Source organism: Mesoplodon densirostris, chromosome 5, assembly GCF_025265405.1.
Source record: "Mesoplodon densirostris isolate mMesDen1 chromosome 5, mMesDen1 primary haplotype, whole genome shotgun sequence".
Taxonomy (NCBI): Eukaryota; Metazoa; Chordata; class Mammalia; order Artiodactyla; family Ziphiidae; genus Mesoplodon; species Mesoplodon densirostris.
The window spans coordinates 95639159-95659617 of NC_082665.1; the positions used below are offsets into that span (position 1 = coordinate 95639159).

The following is a 20459-nucleotide window of genomic DNA, read 5'->3' on the forward strand; positions in this document are numbered from 1 at the left end:
AAACATACAAGGGCCATAAAAGAAAAACGAAATGCTAGCAGAGTATAACGGAGAGAGAAATTAGGTTTGACTGGGGAAAAAGAGGAAGTTTCCAAAAGAAATGATTTTTGAGTAGGTGTTGAAGGACATGTGGGATGTTGGCTAAAGTAAGAGGGTGGGAGGGCATGTGACGCAGAGGTGACAACAGGAGGAAAACTGTCAGGATTATCATGGGAACACTGTGAGGCTAGATTCAGCAGCGTGGTACCAGGTTGGAGCAGACCCTAAGTGCCAGCTAAGGAACTTAGCACTTTTATTCGGCCACTATCCTAGGGCAGGAATTCCGCCTGGGGGTGATGGATGGGAGCTGGTTCCCTGGAGGGTTAACAGTCAAATCTGGGCAGAACAGGGAGCACAGGAATCACTCCATAACTTTGCGCTGATTATGCTGATCAATGCAAGTCACATAAATGCAGGCTGAGCGTATGTCCAGATTTGTCTGGGAATAGTTCTGGTTTAAAACGGTTGTCCTGGCATGATTACTAACAGCAGCCCCTATCACTCTCAAAAATGTCATGGTTTGGACAATAAATTATGTGGCTACCTAGGTATATGCAACTCGGGGACTATATCTTTGTGTTTAATAGCAGTAGTAATAAACGTGTATTTAAATAGTTACAAACTGTAAGGAAGAGAACTTCCTAACAGGTAGGCTGCTAATGGGTTACAGGTGGGCTATAAGATATTGATGGTTAGGTGTTTCACAAAGGTAAAAACTTAAAACCATTTTTTATAACTTCAAAATTTATCAGAGTTGGCATTCTCTTTGAGAGCCATTTGTATAATTTTCTTTCTGAATCTTGTGAATTCTGTCATTCAAGCCCTTATAGATTCCCCCGGTATTTCCTCCACTTTTTCCTGGCATACAAAAGTCATCAAGTCTCTGACAGGAAAAAAGATTGGGAAACACCAGTGTAGATTAATTTAATGGTAGGAGCTCAAAAAAAAGTCAAGGTACAGTGTAGTTGTGGTAAAGTTATCATGAGCATTCCCAAGTGCATGGCCACAGCTATGAGGGGCCTGTCAGAGAACAAGCACCAGGGACAAAAATGGGCAAATCCATCATGGAGGACTTTGTTTTCAGGTCACCCTGGTCCAGCAGTGAGAACATGAAATTAAGAGTCTAAGAATTTTTGGGCTTCCCTGGTGGTGCAGTGGTTGAGAGTCCGCCTGCCGATGCCGGGAACACAGGTTCGTGCCCCGGCCTGGGAGGATCCCACATGCCGCGGAGCGGCTGGGCCCGTGAGCCATGGCCACTGAGCCTGCGCGTCTGGAGCCTGTGCTCCGCAGCGGGAGAGGCCACAACAGTGAGAGGCCCGCGTACCGCAAAAAAAAAAAAAAAAAAAAAGAGTCCAAGAATTTTTATTCTAGTTCTGTTTTGCCACTATAGCTAATCATTTGACCTTGGGGATATCATCGACCCTTCCTGAACCTGTTTCCTCACTTGACAAATGGAAATAACGAATGCCAGCCAGTTATTCATTGTAAAAATAAAATGAGATTATGTAAGGGAAACCCTTTGTAAAACCTGGAGTGCTATATACATATAAGGTATAAGAAAAAATTATGTTCTTTAGGGTCTCATTTCTATTAGGGTTAGCCTCCTCCTCCTCTTACCCGTGAGCCTGTGGGGTTTCCTTGGTAGGATCACCAATCCTCCTCGCACTCCACACACATTCATTCCCACCACTCCCACCACCACCTGTTCACTGACCTCTGCCAAATCCATGTCTCGAGCCCAGCTGTCTCTCTCTCTCACTCCCAAGCTCTGGTCTTTATATGCAAACTATTTATGAACAGCTATCCTTAAACCAGTCCCATGGACACTTCAAAGCAAGGTGCCAAACTCTATTACCTTCACCCTCAGATATGCTCCTTTTCCTAATCAGGGTCATCATCACCATTCACCCAGTTACTCCAGAGTCTGTCCCAAGAGTCATCTTTGACTCCTTTCTCTCCTTCACTCCATATTAGCCTCCCACACTCCCTCCATCAGCAACTCTGGTCAGCCTCACTCCAAACCAGTCCCATTTTATTAGTTCATGCCCTCCCCTCTTACCTGGATAATTGCTTCCAAGTGGTCTTTTGCCCTCATTTGGTTTCTTAAACTCTAGTCTCTATACTGCCACTGAGAAAGGCTGTTCTCAAACACAGATCTGAGCATGTGATTTCCCTACTAAAAATCTTTTTCAGTGGCTCCTTTCTTGGCCCACAGAGCACTTCATTACCTGGCTGGTGCTTCCTTCCTACCTTATCTCTCTGACTTCTGAGTTTTATGCTCCAGCCACTCTGAACCACTTTTAGAGACTTAGCTTGTACCATCCTCTCCCATTGGAACAATCCCTTTGGTTAGACTGCCTTTTTCACCCTCCTTTCTCTCCCTCTTCTCTTCCCCACCTCTTCCACTCAGCTAGCTCTTACGGAAAGTCAACCTAGCACAATGGTTGAACTCTTGAACTCACAGTAAGACAGGCTCGAGTTGTATTGTGACTCCACCTCTTATAAGCTTTGTTATCATGAGCAAGTTACTTTTCTTTACAGTTCATTTCCCTCCCTTGTAAGATAAGGAAAATAAGAACGTCCATCTCATAGAATTATAGCATAGATTAAATGAATTGTATGTAAAGCACATAGCACAGTATCTGGCACAGAGTAAATGCTGAGTTATATCCTTAATAGATGTTATTTTTACCATAAATGCTCAACCTTGATAATTCACAGTAGATATCAATGTGAAAGGGAGACATCTGTTCCTAATGCCCAGGTCAACATTAGATGTCCTTTTTAAAGCTCCTATAGCAACCCCCAAATGCCTCCATCATAACTCTTCCTCTATCAGTCCAGTGCACAATCTGTAACTGTCAGTAGGTTTATCTCCCTTCATTGGACTATAAACTTCTCCAGATTAGGTGTGTGTCTTACTCTGTTTCACCAACTCCTAGCATTAGGGTTCAGTTAATATTCATTGAATTAATGATGACTTCTGAATTTTAATTTTGTTAAGGATAGGATATTAAAGTAGGATTTTAATTTCATTTTGGAAAGACTGAAAGATAGATTGTTAAAATTTCATAATAAGACAGATTAGGTAGGGAATATAGCTAGGTTTGCCACTTGGAAATTTAATTATATGTCTTAATTCTTTATAAACATAAATGAAGAAGAAAATAAGTGATAGTTCCCATATAGTTTCACTTGGCAGTAAAAGTAAAAATATGCTCACTAATTTAAAAGAAGTAATTGTGCATTAATAGAATGTTTAAGAACAATTATTACACTTTCACACCTCACAGAAATGTTTTCATATCAAGCTCAAGCCACATGTTAGAAATAGGATGTCCCATTAAAATAAAGTAATAATGATGGCATTTCTGTGCTCAGGGCCATATTTGTAGAGTTCTGGGAAAAATAAAAAGGAGAATTATAAATTAGGTATTGTCTTACACACTTGTAGCTGATTCAATCTGACCTTGATATTTGATTGGATTCACCAGCAGGTACTGTCTACCGAGACCAACTCATACTGAGCACCTGTCAGAACTAATGCTGATTAAATACTGTGCCCTTAAGCTATTCTTAAAGCCATTCTGCTGCCAGATGTTTAAAGAAAATCCCATTAAATCAGCTAAAAATTGTGCTTAGTGAAACCTCTAATTTACATGAAGAACTATGTATCAAGGCAAATATAGAAGGCAGTAGGCAAAAGTTATTATTTACTAATGTTTTAAAGTTAAATTTACGTGACAATAGTAAACATTCCAATTCATGAATGGTTATAAAAAAGGTTACCAAGTTGGAATTCTGCATGGCATCCAGCTGAGCTGTCATTTAAACCATACCCACACAGTCCAAAGGCCCATGCACAGAGAATTCAGGTGAGGTCACATTAGATTTCAACAAGTTTGGAGATATTTTACAGGATGGAAAACCTTGCTCAACTAGTCCAAAAGCACTGCCATTTATAAGAAATAAATAAAGTCAGCAGAAATGCCAGGTTCAATAATGTCTCTTTTATATTATGTCATCAAAAAGATACGTAGGGTAAGAACTAGAAAGCTAGGAAATGATCGAGGTAAGACAAGCCACACTCTGGCTCTGAATTCTTTTGAGATACCATTATTACCTTTAGTCACCATGTTTATCACCCCTCTGAACTGTACATAACCACTCCCTCCTATGAACTTCTGAAACACTTGTCAGCTCTTGCTTTTTTTACATTTTATTTTATTTATTTATTTATTTTGGTTGTGTTGAGTCTTAGTTGTGGTACCTGGGATCTTCAATGCAACATGCAGGATCTTTCATTGCAGCACGCGGACTTCTCTCCAGTTGTGGTGCAAGGGCTCCAGAGCGCATGGGCTCTGTAGTTTGTGGCACACAGGCTCTCTAGTTGAGGGATGGGCTCAGTAGTTGCAGCGCACGAGCTTAGTTGCCCCGCAGCATATGGGATCTTAGATCCCCAACCAGAGATCAAACCCGAGTCCCCTGCATTGGAAGGTGGGCTCTTAACCACTGGACTACCAGGGAAGTCCCTTGCCTTTTTAATAGCTGTATATTAACATGGCTTCTCATCGTACTAGGCAGCAATTTCTTGTAGGTCAGACTCAAACAGTAAGCTTTCAATCTGTGTTACATCTAAGTGACTGAGCGTGAAGCCTGCTATCGTGATAGCTGTCAAAGGATCCAGGATGTGTTTTTAAAAGAAATGTATATATAGGGTTGGCCAAAGGGTTCTTTTGTTCAGCTTTTCCATAAGATGGCTCTAGTAGTGCTAAGTTGTCTTTAACTTCACTCGAAACAATTTTGTTAGACTGTATTGTGACAGCTGTCATATCAGCGTGAATTTTGAAAAAACTTATCAAAATTGGTGAATTTTCCTTTTAATATTGAAGATGGAAGAAGAAAAGCAACACTTTCAGCATATTATGCTTTATTATTTCAAGAAAGGTAAATATGCAACTGAAACACAAAAAAAGATCTGTGCAGTGTATGGAGAAGGTGCTGTGACTGATCAAACACGTCAAAAGTGGTTTTCAAAGTTTCGTGGTGGAGATTTCTCACTGGATGATGCTCCACGGTTAGGTAGACCAGTTGAAGTTGATAACAATCAAGTCAAGACATTAATTGAAAACAATCAATGTTATACCACATGGGAGACAGCTGACATACTCAAAATATCCAAATCAAGCACTGAAAATCATTTGCACCAGCTTGGTTTTAATTGCTTTGATGTTTGGGTTCCACATAAGTTAAGTGAAAAAGAACCTTCTTGACCATACTTCTGCGTGCAATTCTCTACTTAAACCTAATGAAAACGTTCCATTTTTAAAACAAATTGTGACGGGCGATGAAAAGTGGATACTGTACAATAATGTGGGATGGAAGAGATCGTGGGGCAAGGGAAATGAACCACTACCAACCACATCAAAGGCCGGTCTTCATCCAAAGAAGGTGATGTTGTGAATACGGTGGGATTGGAAAGGAGTCCTCTATTATGAGCTCCTTACGGAAAACCAAACAATTAATTCCAACAAGTACTGCTCCCAATTAGACCAACTGAAAGCAGCACTGGACGAAAAGCGTCCAGAATTAGTCAACAGAAAACACATAATCTTCCATCAGGATAAAGCAAGACTGTATGTTTCTTTTATGACCAGGCAAAAACTGTTACAGCTTGGCTGGGAAGTTTGGATTCATCCCCCATATTCACCAGACATTATACCTTCGGATTTCCATTTATTTTGGTCTTTACACAATTCTGTTTTTTAATAAATTTATTTTTTATTTATTTATTTTTGGCTGCATTGGGTCTTCGTTGCTGCGTGCAGGCTTTCTCTAGTTGCGTCGAGCAGGGGCTATTCTTCATTGTGGTGTGTGGGCTTCTCACTGCGGTGGCTTCTCTTGTTGCGGAGCACGGGCTCTAGGTGCTTGGGCTTCAGTAGTTGTGGCACACAGGCTCAGTAGCTGTGGCTCATGGGTTAAGTTGCTCTGCAGCATGTGGGATCTTCCCGGACCAGGGCTCGAACCCATGTCCCCTGCATTGGCAGGCGGATTCTTAACCACTGCCCCACCACAGAAGCCCCAAAATTCTCTTAATGGAAAATTCCCTAGAAGACTGTAAAAGGCACCTGGAACAGTTCTTTGCTCAATAAAGATTAAAAGTTTTGGGAAGATGGAATTATGAAGTTGCCTGAAAAATGACAGAAGGTAGTGGAACAAAACAGTGAATACATTGTTCAATAAAGTTCTTGGTGAAAATGAAAAATGTGTCTTTTATTTTTACTTAAAAACAGAAGGAACTTTTCCCCAATATTTTTGGGAATTCCCTGGCAGTCCAGTGGTTAGGACTCGGTGCTTTCACTGCCTTGGCCGGGGTTCAGTTCCTGGTCAGGGAACTAAGATCCCACAAGCACAGCCAAAAAAAAAAAAAAAAACAAAGAAAGAAAGAAATCTATTTTCTTCATAGAACAATTACTAAAATATTAATCACATTGATATGCATTGCACATTAATTCTGCTTTAGAAGTAGAAAACTTACTACAAAAAAGTTTTAAATTAATTTCTTATTCCATTTCATTGTAGAAAAACTAGACTATACAGATAGGAAAACTGAAGATATAATCTTATGGCCCAGAAAAAAAAAACACTATATTTTAAATTATATCCTTTAGCTCTTTCTATACATCTATATATAGATATATAAAACTGTATGTTTTGATAAATAGATATTTTAAATGGGATAACAGCATATATGCTGTTTTGTAGCATTTTCCCACTTAACACACAGTACAAATCATTTGTAGACCATTAAACTTTATTTTTACAACTTAAATTTTTTTACTGCATAGTTTCCAAAATATGGGTTTACCATATTTACTTAAACTCTTATTGTTCTTAAATTCTTTTAAATAACTGCAAAAAAAAGAAGAGAAAGGTTGCTGAATGTTCCCTCATATTTCTCATAAATGGCAGTGCTTTTGGACTAGTTTAAAAAGATTTCTGTACCTGTGAAATGTTTCTATCTTTATAGCTACAGCTTTGACTATATGTATATTTAAAATAAATTCATCCAGAAGGATTTCTGGGTCAGAGAATAAATGCTTCTACAGCTTCTGATGGATATTGCCAAACTGCCCTCAAAAAAGTTGTTAAAATTTACATTTTCTCCAGCAGTGTATACTTCTCAATATCTCTCCCTGTACTGGGATTACCATTTTTTAAAAATCTTTGCTTGCACAGCATTTTGAAATGTCTTCAGAACCTCCCTCAAACTCCCTCCTTTTGTTCTTCTAGTCTCCTGCTGCCCAATCTTCATCTAAACCTCTCTCCACTGTCCTTCCCAGATCTATTTTTGTTTGTGCTTTTCCACTGCTCAAGTCTTACAATGGCTTTGCTATAACACTGAAAGTTGCCTAGCTAGTATTTTATCCCCTTAGACTCTTACAGCCAAAGTATCAACCAACAAATCTGACAAACTAATCCATGCTAATGTTAAGGGGTTCGTTTCCAGCCACATGTGTGAAATGTAACTCGAGCAGTTTAACAAAAATATATTATCTACATCAGCAGTGCATTTTATTTAACTTACAGGGCAGTGGTTCTCAATTTTGCTGCACATTGAAATCACCTTGGGAACTGTTAAAAATACTGCTGCCTGGGACTCATCTCCCAAAGATTCTGAATAAATTTGGTATATTGTGTGACTTGGGCTTTAGGATTTTTGAAGCCTCCCTAGGTGACTCTAATGTAGCATCTGTGTTTGAGATGGCTTAAGAAAGATCCTAAGTAGTTTCTTCTTATGTAATACTGGAGGATGCCAAGGAAGAAAAAGTACAAGGAACATAATCTCAATAATCTGACTCATCTGCAGAAGATAAAGGAGATTAGAAGGGGCAGCTAGGGGTGAATCATTTGCCAATGACAACAGGATAAGAGTAGCATTCACTTTCTTGGCCGCGTGGCATCTTAGTTCCCAGACCAGGGACCAAACCCGCACCCCCTGCAGTGGAAGGGCAGAGTCTTAACCACTGGACCACCAGGGAAGTCCTAAGCAGTCACATTTCTTGATGCTAGGCAGGTGCCTGCTGTGTTAGGAAGTAGGCCAAGCCTTATGTTTGAAGTATTGATAGCCTTTGTAGTTAAGCTAATCAACTCAAACTAAAATGATTTGGGTAACAAATGTTATGCCATGCAATTTAGTGACAGCATTCCAGGTTTCATTCCAGGAGGTAAACTACTTCCAGTTTGCATTTGCTTTATTGTTTCAACAAAGTTGGGCAGTACCACAGATTTTCCCCACAACCCATAGTGGCCCTTTGGGACAACTCTTAGAAGAATAACTACAACCAGTTCTAGCCATTTAAATACATTATAGCACTCTTACAAAGTAGCTATTAGCCCTATTTTACAAGGAAAGCTGAGGATCAGAGAAGGTTAGTAAATGGGCTAGCCTCAGAGCCATCAAGTGGCCTGGCTGAGGTGGGATTCAGGGAAGCAGGACTCTTAACTTTAACAGTGATATTCTATTTACTACCAAGTGTCAAGCCATGTTTCCTTTTCCCCAGGACAATTTGAAGTGACATTGGTAAATTGCTTTCCTGGGTAGAATATGCTTCCTTGTGGTTTGAATGATCTTTCTGATATTTTACAGTTCAGAGGACAAGTGATGAGAGCCACTTCTGTGCTAACCCACCTCCGGCCACAGTGTCAAGTAAGGACACTCTGTTGCCTTATCTATCTCTGTGACCTGGCATTACAAACATTATCATTCCCAAACACCAGCTGAGAGCATACTCTGCAGAGGACTGTAAGATCCAAAGTCCTTAATGGGTTGGCTGCTTCGTTGGGGAAGAAAAGCTTTTTTCCAAACCTGGCTTTTCCCAAATTACTTATGATAGGGAAGATTTCCTTGGTGACCAGAAAAGGAAGAATAATTTCTGTGGCCACCATAGTAGTTTGACTCTTTTTTTTTTTTTTCTGTTTTTCTTATTATTATTAGTCATTATTCTTTTTATTGTAGAGGGTCATTTAAGCCACCCAGGTAAATACCATTGTACCCGAGAATCTTTAAAGGGTTTTACTCCCCAGCTACATAATTTCTGGAGGAAGAGAGTGATTGTAGGGCTTCCTGTACAAAAAGTGCCTTTCTCGGAGCCAATGCTAGAGAAGGGAATGGTAATTCTTTCACCACGTCAACACTGTAGTAAGTAAGCAGGAGGGAAGGAAGAGGCTCTATAGCCTCAATGGACCCTACCTAAGAGACAATAGGGGACTTAGGGGTGGAGAACGATGCTGGATTCAAGAAAAGCAAAGTCCTAGGAATGTGCTACAATACCTTAGTTAAGGGACTTTTTTTTTTTTTTTTTTGCGATACGCGGGCCTCTCACTGTTGTGGCCTCTCCCGTTGCAGAGCACAGGCTCCGGACGCGCAGGCTCAGCGGCCATGGCTCACGGGCCCAGCCGCTCCGCGGCACGTGGGATCTTCCCGGACCGGTGCACGAGCCCGTGTCCCCTGCATGGGCAGGCGGACTCTCAACCACTGCGCCACCAGGGAAGCCCAAGGGACTTTTTGATAGGACAAAGCTTCAGAGACTGTGTAATCCTACATACAATTAGAACGGACATAGAAAAGGAACATCGACCCTCTAGGAAAATCATGGGTTTTTTTTTTTCTCCCTCGTTGTCATTCTTGAAAGGAGTTTACCAAAATAATCCGAGATTAAAGCTCAAGGTTGGGGGAAGGAAGGAGACTCGGTTTTGGAGGAGGGTTAGGATTTTAGATAGAGCAGGATGCTTAGAAATACTGTTCAGTCATAGGGCTCAGCCTTGACTACAGATTGTAGTTTAGATTTTAGATTGTCTGGCACTGAAAATAATGCCTCTTACATAGAATAAACCAGAAAGTTACATTTTCCTGTCTACGGGGTTAAAGAAATACACACCCGTGACACAGTAGAGAGAACTGTCACCCTGCCAGGGTAAGCCAGGGTATCCTGGCTCAGGCAAAGGTTATCTCCGCGGCAGTTAAAGACAAACTAAATTCTGCAGGGCAGGCAGGAAAGAAATGCATCATGCAAACACCGGCTGCCACTGCCTCTCCAGCCAGCCAGGTCGCCTGGACTCTTTTCTTGGGCTGAGCTGATGAGTGCCACGCATGAAATGCGAGATCTGTGCTGTTCCCCAAGTACTTGGAGGAACCCAGCCTGCTGCCCCCGGGAAAGGGGGGCTCGTCGGGGACGTTGGGAGGTCACCCGCGCCCGAGTCTGCTTTTAAGGTGGCTGCACTCCCAGGAACCAGAACCCGTTTTTCCCAGAGCTTTCCTAAAACATTTAACTCACTCTCTGCCGCCCTCTATAGGAGAACAAAAATGGAGGAGGGGTGGTTTATAAAAGGCTGGAAGATCCGTTTCTGGCGCTGCAAACCAAGAAAGAGGGGGACATTTAGGAAAGACGAAGGATTAAACAGTCGTCAAATTCTATTCAAGAACTTCACCTTCTCCATTACCAACACAGACTAAGAGACACACATAGACCTAACCCTTTGCTAGCAAAGAGGCGAATGCGACACCCTGAAAACGTCAGCCTGAACCACCTTAAAAAGCGATCGCCTCATTGCGTTAGAAAAATTTGTATTCTCGTGGGACAAGGTCCGGAAATTCTGTTTCCCTCTTTAAACATTGCTTAAGAGAAGGGAGAGAGAATCATCACTGGGCTACGTCTCACCACTTGCTGTGCGCTCCGGAAAGTGGCGTCCAGCAGCATCAGCTTCCAGGGGTCGGACACGGAGCTTGGCAGGGGGATGTAGATGTAATAGGCGGCCAGCGCCACCAGGGCGGTAAGCAGGACACACGACGACCTCATCCTCCCCCGGATCGGCTGGCCTGCCGGGTTGACGAGGAGGAAAGGGCAATGCCACCAAAGACCTCAAGCAAGTTTCTGCAAGGGCCAGGCGCTCATTCACCGGTTTCTTACATGTCCAGGAGCCAATCAGAGGCGGCGTCGGGAGGAAGTCGGAGCGCCGACGTGCCCCCTCCACTGTGTCCTTGCAAGTGTTGCAGACACTTCAGGTTTGAGAAAGCTCTGGGGCTGTGCTGGGCGCAGAGCAGCGCACTCAGGAGGACACAGGTGTGTATTGCACCCTTGTGACCAAGGGCTCCCTCCTGAAGGTTCCCAAACGGAAACACGCCCGGAATAGTTTCGGTGTGATGAGTTTCTGTCTGTCCAAACTACGTGGGCCAGTCTGACTCAAAATGGAGTCCGATGTGAGAAAGATAATAAAATGATAATGATAAAAATCCACTGTCTTCAGCCAGATTTGCAATGGAATGTAAATTCTAGCTGTTATGTGGTGAGAGGAGGTAACAAATTCTTATAGCTGAAGGAATGCTAAGCCAGTAGTATATCTAGCACCCAAATCTTGGTTTCCAGATCTCATTCTCCAATAAAAGGAACCATGACTCTTTGCCATGGCACCGTGGAGAAAAGCCTGATTATAGGGCTGGGACAGGTAAAGTACAGGATGAACCTGTTGTTCTGTAAGATAAGGAAGTGCTAAAAAATGATGGGAACTGGTCAAAAGGACACAGGTGGCAGCTTGAAGGGTCTCCCCGTGGCTAAAGCTGGGATAATTTTAGCATCAAAATAAATAATAATGGATTACAAACCATTGAATAAAATAAATATCTAGGAGTCTATACTAATATAAATAAATAGGGAAACACCACGTGAAAAAAATTCTTTCAAGTGGGTCGGTGGTAGCAGAAAAGGCATTTGAATCCAGATTTCCTATTAAAGATGGGGTAGGGAAGGGGATATAGAATGAGAGAGATAAAGAGAGAGAGAGAGAGGGGGGGGGGAGTGAGAGAAACTTCACCAGCAGAATTACAACCAGAGATCCAGAAGAAAAAAACTGGAAGAACTGTTTTAAGGAGGTGGTTAGAGAATAACTCCAAACTTATTGATCGAGGCCTTAAAACACCTGGTACATATACTTTTGCAACTTAATATAGTAATTGAAATTTAACCTAATCCAAAGTAATGAAATAATCATAAATTTGGGACTGAAAATGAGATTCTTGGGAGAAAGTTGGCTTCCTATTCAAAGTTTGGAATAAAACATTTATATGAAGGGTACACTTCAATGATGTTTCAAGCATTCAAGTTTGAGATCATCATTTTATCTTTCTTTGCAGTTACTAGTTAAGCATATAAGTCTAAACAGAAAGAGATATATAAGTTTGTGAGTGAATGTATGTGAGTGAATGTATGCATAAAGTTAGAAGCTAATCTCTACGGGTGATTACAAACAATCCCAGAGCTACCAACCGAATTGACAACTGGATTGATTCACATAATTTTCTTTCAGGTAATCTGTAAAATAATTCAAAGCTTTACCTTGTAGACTTTAATATTTTCTTCCTGGATTTTGATTATATTCATAAAATCATAGATCTCAGAGCTGATGACAAAACAAACAAACAACAACAACCCCACACCTGACCCATCCTTCCATCTTCAGCCAGTAGTTACAAGCTTGGTTTATAGATGAGTCTTTTGAGGCCCAGAGCAGCTTGTTCATAGTCTTCTAGTTTGTAAGTGATAGAACCAATATTCATTTCTCCTGCCTTTCAGTGCTTTGTAGCTTCCCTTCATCAGTGCACTAAGAGATAGAAACCACTATGATTCTCAGTGCTTCTTGTGTAGATCTGAGAGTCTTTATAAAATGAAACCAATCTGAGATAAATTTAAACAGCTTCATCACTTGTTTCTAATACTTCATTCATTCCACAAATATACCTGGTCCACACTAGGAAATAAAGGAGTGGGGGCAAGGCAGTAAGGTCTCTGCTCTTTTTGATTTTGTGTGCTTGGTAGTGATGAAAGTTGTGAGGTGAGAGTAAGGAAAGAGAAAGGAGAGCCAAATAATAGATAAATGATAACAATTAACAGGCATGGAATGCTAACCACAAGCCAGGTTCTGTGGTTAACACTTTGAATGTATTAACTCATTTAGTCTTCACAACAATTCCTATGAAGTATGTGCTCTTCTTATTCTGAAAACAGAAGCACTGAAAGATGAAGTGCTTGCCCCAAGTCACCTAGGTAGTGGGAAGTACAGCTGGGACTTGAGCCCATGGAGTCTGACCCTTGTGCTCATGTGCTTTACTGCTCAACTCTGCTGACAAGTGGTTAGGATTGGGAAGAAAAAAGAACAGGGTAGTGTGATACCTTGTGGCTGCTTTAAACTGGGTGATGAAGGGGACTTCTTTAAGGAGATGCCATTTGAGCTGACAGCTGAATGACTAAGGAGACAGCCATGCAGGAATCTAGAGGGTGGGGAACAAGTGCAGAGGCCCTGAGGTGTTATGAGGCCAGGGAACAGAGACAGCGCTGGAGAGGTAGGGGTCATGTGCAAGGGGCGGGAGAGCAGGCACAGTCAGAGAGGTAGCACGGATGCAGAAGGGTGGATCGTCTAGGACTGTGTGGGTCATGATAAGGAGGTGGCATGGGAAGCCATTGAAGACTTTGCAGCAGGGGAGCAAGAGAATTTGATCTGTATTTGAAAAGAAGCACTCCAGCTGCAGTGTAGAGAACAGGAGGCTTTTTCAGTCATCCAGATCGGAGATGATGGTGGCCTGGATAGGCAGTGTTACCGGTAGGACAGAGAGAAGGGGCAGATTTAGAATACATTTTAGAAATAGGGGAGACAGGACATACTCACAGATGGTGAAGGGTGATAAAAGGAGAAGAGTCAATAAAATGCTCTGCTTCTAAGGAAATAATGTGTGATTTGATGTTTAGGCAATTGACGTTTCTATTTATACAGAATATCTTAAATTAGGTTTTATTAAGATCTCCTAATTATGACATAGTAATATCATGGCTTAACAGAATTTTTACTTTTATTACTTGAAATAATTTACCCAAAATGCCACATATACGCCATGTGAAGTGGGCTTCTTCATCTAAGGACAAGCAGAACTTTAGTTCAGCAAACACTTACTGAGTCCTGCTGTCTACAAAGCACTGTGGTAGGTGCTGTCGTGATAAAAATGGTCCCTTTCCCACAAAACAATGTCCACCCTAGTCAGAGAGAAAGTCAGATAAACTTTTTATTATTTGAAATATACAAATTCCAGACCTATAGAGAGGAGGAAATCAGGAGTAGATCTGTTCTAGAAGAGTGAGGAGTAAGAAGACCTACAAGAAAGGTGATGACTGAGCAGACTGGGCAGGTTGGACAGGAGTGTGCAGGTGGATATTAGGTAAGATCATCCCAAGCAGAGAGGAGAGCATACACAAAAGTCCCGAAATGTGGTATGAGCTGCAAGCAGTTCAGTACTTCTCGGGCATCAAATGCAGGAAGGTGGAGAGATAAACCTGAAGAGTTAGGCAGAGGTCATGCGATGCAGGGCCTGGTGGGTTGTGCCAAGGAGTCTGAACATTATCCCCTAGGCAGTGGGGAGGCACTGGATGATTTACGTTAGATCTAGTGACAATGGAGAGGGTATGCGGTCTGGAGGAGAGCAGGGGAAGCTGCTGACAGTGTGTTGTTTCCAAGGTGTCCAAGAAAGATGACGCTATTGTAGTTCAGACTCGTAAGAAGTGTTGGTAATGGGGTTGAAGAGTCCGAAGAGATCTAAGAGGTAGAATCAAAAGGACTTGGAGAGGGAAGGAAAAGGTGATTTCCCAGATTTCTTGTTGAAGCAACTGGATAAAGAATGGTGGAAGAGTAAAAGATTTGGGGGAAAATGACAAATTCACTGGGGAGTATTTGGGTTTAAGTTTTCTGTGGAACATCCAAGAAGAGATATTGAGTAGACTCCTAGACAAACAAGTCAGGAGCTCATGGAGAGGTCCAAGCTAGAGATGTAAGTGTGGGAGTCTTCACCCTATAACTGAAGCCCTGACAGTGGAAGAGAGAGAAGCTAAGAGCTTGGGAAGTGTGAGGAAGAAAGCCAGGCCTGAGGGCCTTGACATTTACTGATTAGGAGAAGGAAGAGGACAAGTTGACAACAAAGGCCAAGAAGAAGTGGTCAGAAAGGGGACTGTCTGATCAGCTGAGTAATGATGGATAGTGAAAGTGAGAGAAAATCATTCAGAAGTTAAATTTATGGAGTTTCCTAACTGGATTCTTGAAAGGGGAGAGAGAGGATGGAGTCAATAATGACTTCAAAGTTTCTGGTTTGAGTAATGTCATCAACTGACATAAGAAATATTGAATGCAAAGCAGGTTTGAGGGTAAGATGATGAGTTCAGTGCTGTGATGTACTAAGGATTATATTCAGCAACATCCTTATCAATATGATCTAAATTCAGTGTTAAATATTTGATTAAGGTCAAAGCCACTACATGATATGTTGAAGAAAATTAGTTTGTGAATTACTGTATTTATACTGTATGCGCCTAATTTTCATAATCCCTCTACTGATTATGGTTTGAAGCTCATCCTTGATCTTGCCAATTGTGACATTATACTCACTTAAGACAGAAAACCTTGCCTTGTGTTCAAAGAACAAAAGGAAGTTTTTCTTTTTTCTTGCAACCATCCTATTATGGTATCATCCAAAGATCTATGACTTCACACACACACAAAAAAATCCAGCATGGACCAGCCTATGGCAACTTCACAAAAACAGCCGTGATGCTCCTTAATCGGGAGCATCATATTGCCTCCTCTTCCCATCATAAACACACAACTCAGCGACCACAGTGACATCCAATCTCCCAGTTTCCTGGATCTTGCCCTCAGTAATGTATTAGCTTCCTATTGCTGTTGTAATAAAGTAGCACAAACTGAGTGGCTTAAAACAACAGAAAGTTATAGTCACACAGTTATGGAGTCTAGAAGTCTAAAATCAAGGTGTCAGACATCCATGGTCTCTCTGAAGGCTCTAGGAGACAATACTTCCTTGCCTCGCTCATACTACCTTCTGTGGTTGCTGGCAATCCTCAACGTTCCTTGGATTGTAGATGCATCCAATCTCTGCTTCTTGTCTTCACATGACTGTCCCCCTGTGTACAGGTCTTTGTGTCTCATCTTCTTATAAAGACATCGGTCATATTGGATTAAGGGTCCTTTCTATCTCAGTGTGACCTCATCTTAACTAATTACATCTGCAACAACCTTATTTCTAAATGAGGTCATAGGCTGAGGTACTGGGAAGGAAGAGAATTTGGGAAGGGTGTGTGACACTATTCAATCCAGTATGGTAACCAAGAGTCAGATGAGTAATGGAAGCACATTGGCTGGGCATCCTGCCCCTTCTCCCACAGTGGCTGTTCACGTGGTTCCCAGGCCTCCTGAGATAGTTTGGGCAGTTCCTATACAGGTGATGTTCCCCTTGCTCATCTTCTGAAGCTCAGTCTTTTGTCTTTGGATTGACACCTAATCTAATAACTAATTCAGACTGATGGGAATAGGGGTGGGGTGAGGGTAGGGGATGTATAGAAACTTTCCTTATAATTGACTGACGGCCTCTTGGAAGTAATACTTCCTTTGCTTTCTAACTCAAAACTGTCCGGTTCAGATTTCAGGCTGATAGAAGAAGAGTATATGTGGGGAGGATCATAGCCAGTGGTGATGGCTGTTTGCAGAAACATGGCCGTGGCACTGCTCAAAGAATCTACAGCGTGCATGCGCATTCACATGCGCACACACACACACACACACACACACATCTTCTAAAATAAGATAGAAATTTAAAAATCAGAAGGTAAATAAGGTCAGTAGAAAACATGAGACCATTTTTTTAAACCAGCATCTGGTCAGCATTAGCTCAGGTACTCCCAAAGGAGAAAGGTACTCAGCAATAAGATACAAGGTGGGATCTTTGACCAAAGGTATTTCTCATGTAAAGTCAAGCACATTCCATTATCTAAAAACTTCTGTGCTCTCCAAGGAACTGATTGTTATTAAGGTGTCCTTGGTGGATCTATCCCCTGGAAAAGGTGTGACCCAGGTAGATGACTGGGCATGGTTGTTGGTCCTGGGGTGCATCTGATGGAAAGTGGTGAGCTGGAAATCAGGGTTCCAGTCAGTCACCTGTGAATTTGAATATAATCTTCAAATAAATTCCAAAGTTCCTCCCAAGCCTACCAACCTTGGCTGGTCCACTTCTGCCTACTCTGTAACTCACCTAGTGCCCTCCTCACCTGTCCTCTATGCTGCAGCCACACTGGCTTCTTTTCAGTAAGTCACTTCTATGAAGGCTCTTCTGCCTCTGGGTCTTTATTTGTGTCATTCTGTGCCATTTCCTCTACCTGGCACTCTCTGCCCTCTACTTTTCATCCTAGTTGGCCCATTCTTATTATTTAGGTATCTGTTTAAATGTCACTTCCTCGGAGTGACAATATCTTACAATGTTAAGCATGTAATACATTTGGACCTTGAAGCTTGTCATAGAAGCACCTTCTGTAACTGCTACCTGATCAGTTAGCAGTTAAGACTCTTACCTTTCTCACAAAGCCAACTTAAAGGACCTACCTCTGGGTAAAGGGGATGAGTTAGACAGAAAGTTATGTTATTGGATATTTGTATCCTGAAGAAACCTGTTTTAAAGTAATTTTCAATATTTCTGAAATACTAACATGATTTTCTTATTTCAGAATCTTGTTTTGGAAAGATTATTGAATATTTGCCTGCTTAAAAGCTAGCCTTTTAGTAGGGTTCTGGTTAAGTATCTTTTCTCCATTTTCCTTTTTTTTTTCAGATTTTCAGATTGACACAAACGACTGTGGGTAACACATTTAAGGCTTATATTCCTTTAAACCCTGAGAAAATGATCTCATAGTTCTTGATATAAAGTAGCTCCTTCCATTTTATGTGTGCATTCATGGTCTATGCATGAAACTGTGTAGAAAGGAATTGATAATATTTAAACTTATATAATATCACAATATGTTACAATTCCCTTATTATCTTTGGACATAGATGTCATTTATTTTCAAAATCTGTAGACATTTACTGGTGACCTACTAAGTATTGAACACTGTTGCATTCTTGGGAATGGGATAATATCCCTGCAGGGAAGGAGTTCTCAGTCTAGTAGGAAAGAAAATAAATAAACAGAAGAAAACTTGCTAAGTGCTATAGGAGAGGTGTAGAAAGAATATCTGAGAAGAAGTACACAGACAAGGGCAGAAAGGCATATGCAAGCATATTGTGTAATCAAAGGTTTGGGTGCAAGAGCATGACACTTTCAAGGAGCAACTTCTGTTGATTTTATGAATCATATAAACAAGTCTGTTTTTAACTGAACTACTGGTGGGACCCGAGTTAGTGATTTACAATCATAATTCATTTCAGTGATTTAATTGCATTTATGTAAATCATTGATAGAATAATCAGTGTATACTTCTCAGGAATAAATGATTTATATTGATAAAAATATGTTTTGTAATAACTAGCTATTAAAAATGTCTACTGGCAAAGTAGTCGAGATGACATTTTAATTTTAGCAACTAGATATGTTAAAAGTAAATCAAGTGAGTTATGTATACAGTTAGGTTTCTCTACTGCCTCGTGGTTTTTAAATACTCATCTTGGAAAAATAAACTATTGATTAGATCTATTGGGCATTTACTTTTGTTAGTTCTGTAGCATATTCCCAGAAAGTTATTCTTTTTAAAAATTTGAACCCAAATTAAAGTTATTACCTACTCCGGTGCCTGCTCTAAGCCCTATATCCAGGTCTCTTCTCAGTTCTAGGCACATAGTTGAAGTTCAATATATGTTATAGCTGGTAAAGTCTAATATTTAGATCTGAAAGCCTGACTGTGAAAAAGAGATCATTAATAGGTAAGAACTTACATATGCCATCTTATCAATTGTTTCCTGGAAGCTTTGCAGTTGCCTTGTTCCTTTCTTCTGCTCTTGCTGCCTTCCTTTGTGAATTAATGATTTTCTGTATTGGTATGCTTTTATTCTCTTCTCCTTATCTTTTGTGAATTCACTTTAGGTTTTTGCTGCATGGTTACCATGAGGCTTACATAAAATATAAACATAACAGTCTATTTTATGCAGGTAACAACTTAACTTTGATTGCATACAAAAACTCTACCCTTTACTCCTCCCCTCTTATGTTTTTGATGTTACAATTCACTTTTTTTAATATTGTATATTTATTAACAAATTATTGTAGCTATAGTTATTTTTAATACTCTTGTCTTCTAACCTCTATACTAGAGTTAAGTGTTTAACACTCCACCATATTACAGTATTAGAGTTTTCTGAATTTGACTACATACTTACCTTTAGCAGTGTGTTGTATATCTTCATATGTTTTCATGTTATTAATTATCATCCTTTCATTTCCGCATGAAGACCTTCTTTCAGCATTTCTTGTAAGGAAGGTCTAGTAGTGATGAATTCCCTCAGCTTCTGTTTGTCTAGGAAAATATTTATCTCTCCTTCATTTCTGAAGGACAGATTTGCCAGGTAAAGTACTCTTGGTTGGCAGTTTTCTTTCTGCACTTTTAATATATCATTTTACTCTCTTCTGGCTGGTAAGGCTCCTGCTGAAAAGTCTACTAATAGCCTTTTGAGGGTTTCCCTTTTTCCCTCTGCTTTTAAGATTTTCTTTGTCTTTGATTTTTGACACTTTTATTCTAATGTGTCTTGGAAGGGTTTCTTTTTTTTTTTTTTTTTTTTTGCGGTATGAGGGCCTCTCACTGTTGTGGCCTCCCCCGCTGCGGAGCACAGGCTCCGGACGCGCAGGCTCCGGACGCGCAGGCTCAGCGGCCATGGCTCACGGGCCCAGCCGCTCCGCGGCATATGGGATCCTCCCAGACCGGGGCACGAACCCGTATCCCCTGCATCGGCAGGCGGACTCTCAACCACTTGCGCCACCCGGGAGGCCCCTGGAAGGGTTTCTTTGATTTTGTTTAGTCACCTATGAGCTTCATGAACTTGGATATCCAAATCTCTCCCCAAATTTGGTAACTTCTCAGCATCATTTATCTAATTAAGTTTTCTACCCCCTTCTCCCTCTCTTCTCCTTCTGTAACAGCAATGATCACAAACTGATCCTTTTGATGGTATCCCATAACTCGCATAGGCTTTCTGTCCTCTTTTCCATTCTTTTTTCTCTGTTCTCTTCTGACTGGAAAATTTCAAAGCTCCTGTCTTCAATGTCACTGATTCTTTCTTCTGTTTGATCAAGTCTGCTCTTATGTTCTCTATTGCATTTTTAATTTCATTCATTGTATTCTTCAGCTCCAGAATTTGTTTGGTTCTTTCTGATGATTTCTATCTTTTTGTTAAATTCATTTTGTTCATGTATCGTTTTCCTGATCTTGCTGAATTGTCTTTCTGTGTTTTCTTGTAGCTCACTGAGTTTCCTTAAAATAGTTATTTTGCATTCTTTGTCCAGTAAGTCAGAGATCTCCATGTCTTTCTGTTCAGTCACCAGAAGATTTCTG

General features: G+C 40.9%; 1 protein-coding gene across 1 annotated transcript in view; it reads right to left on the minus strand.

Annotated features, from left to right (window-relative positions):
- NCEH1 (neutral cholesterol ester hydrolase 1) overlaps window positions 1-11075 on the minus strand; it is a 64253-nt gene extending 53178 nt beyond the window's left edge. Inside the window, exon 1 of the mRNA XM_060100042.1 lies at window positions 10761-11075. Coding sequence (XP_059956025.1) covers window positions 10761-10898 — 138 coding nt within the window. The 5' untranslated portion in view covers window positions 10899-11075. The remainder of the gene's footprint in view (window positions 1-10760) is intronic.
- Window positions 11076-20459: the final 9384 nt, after the last annotated feature.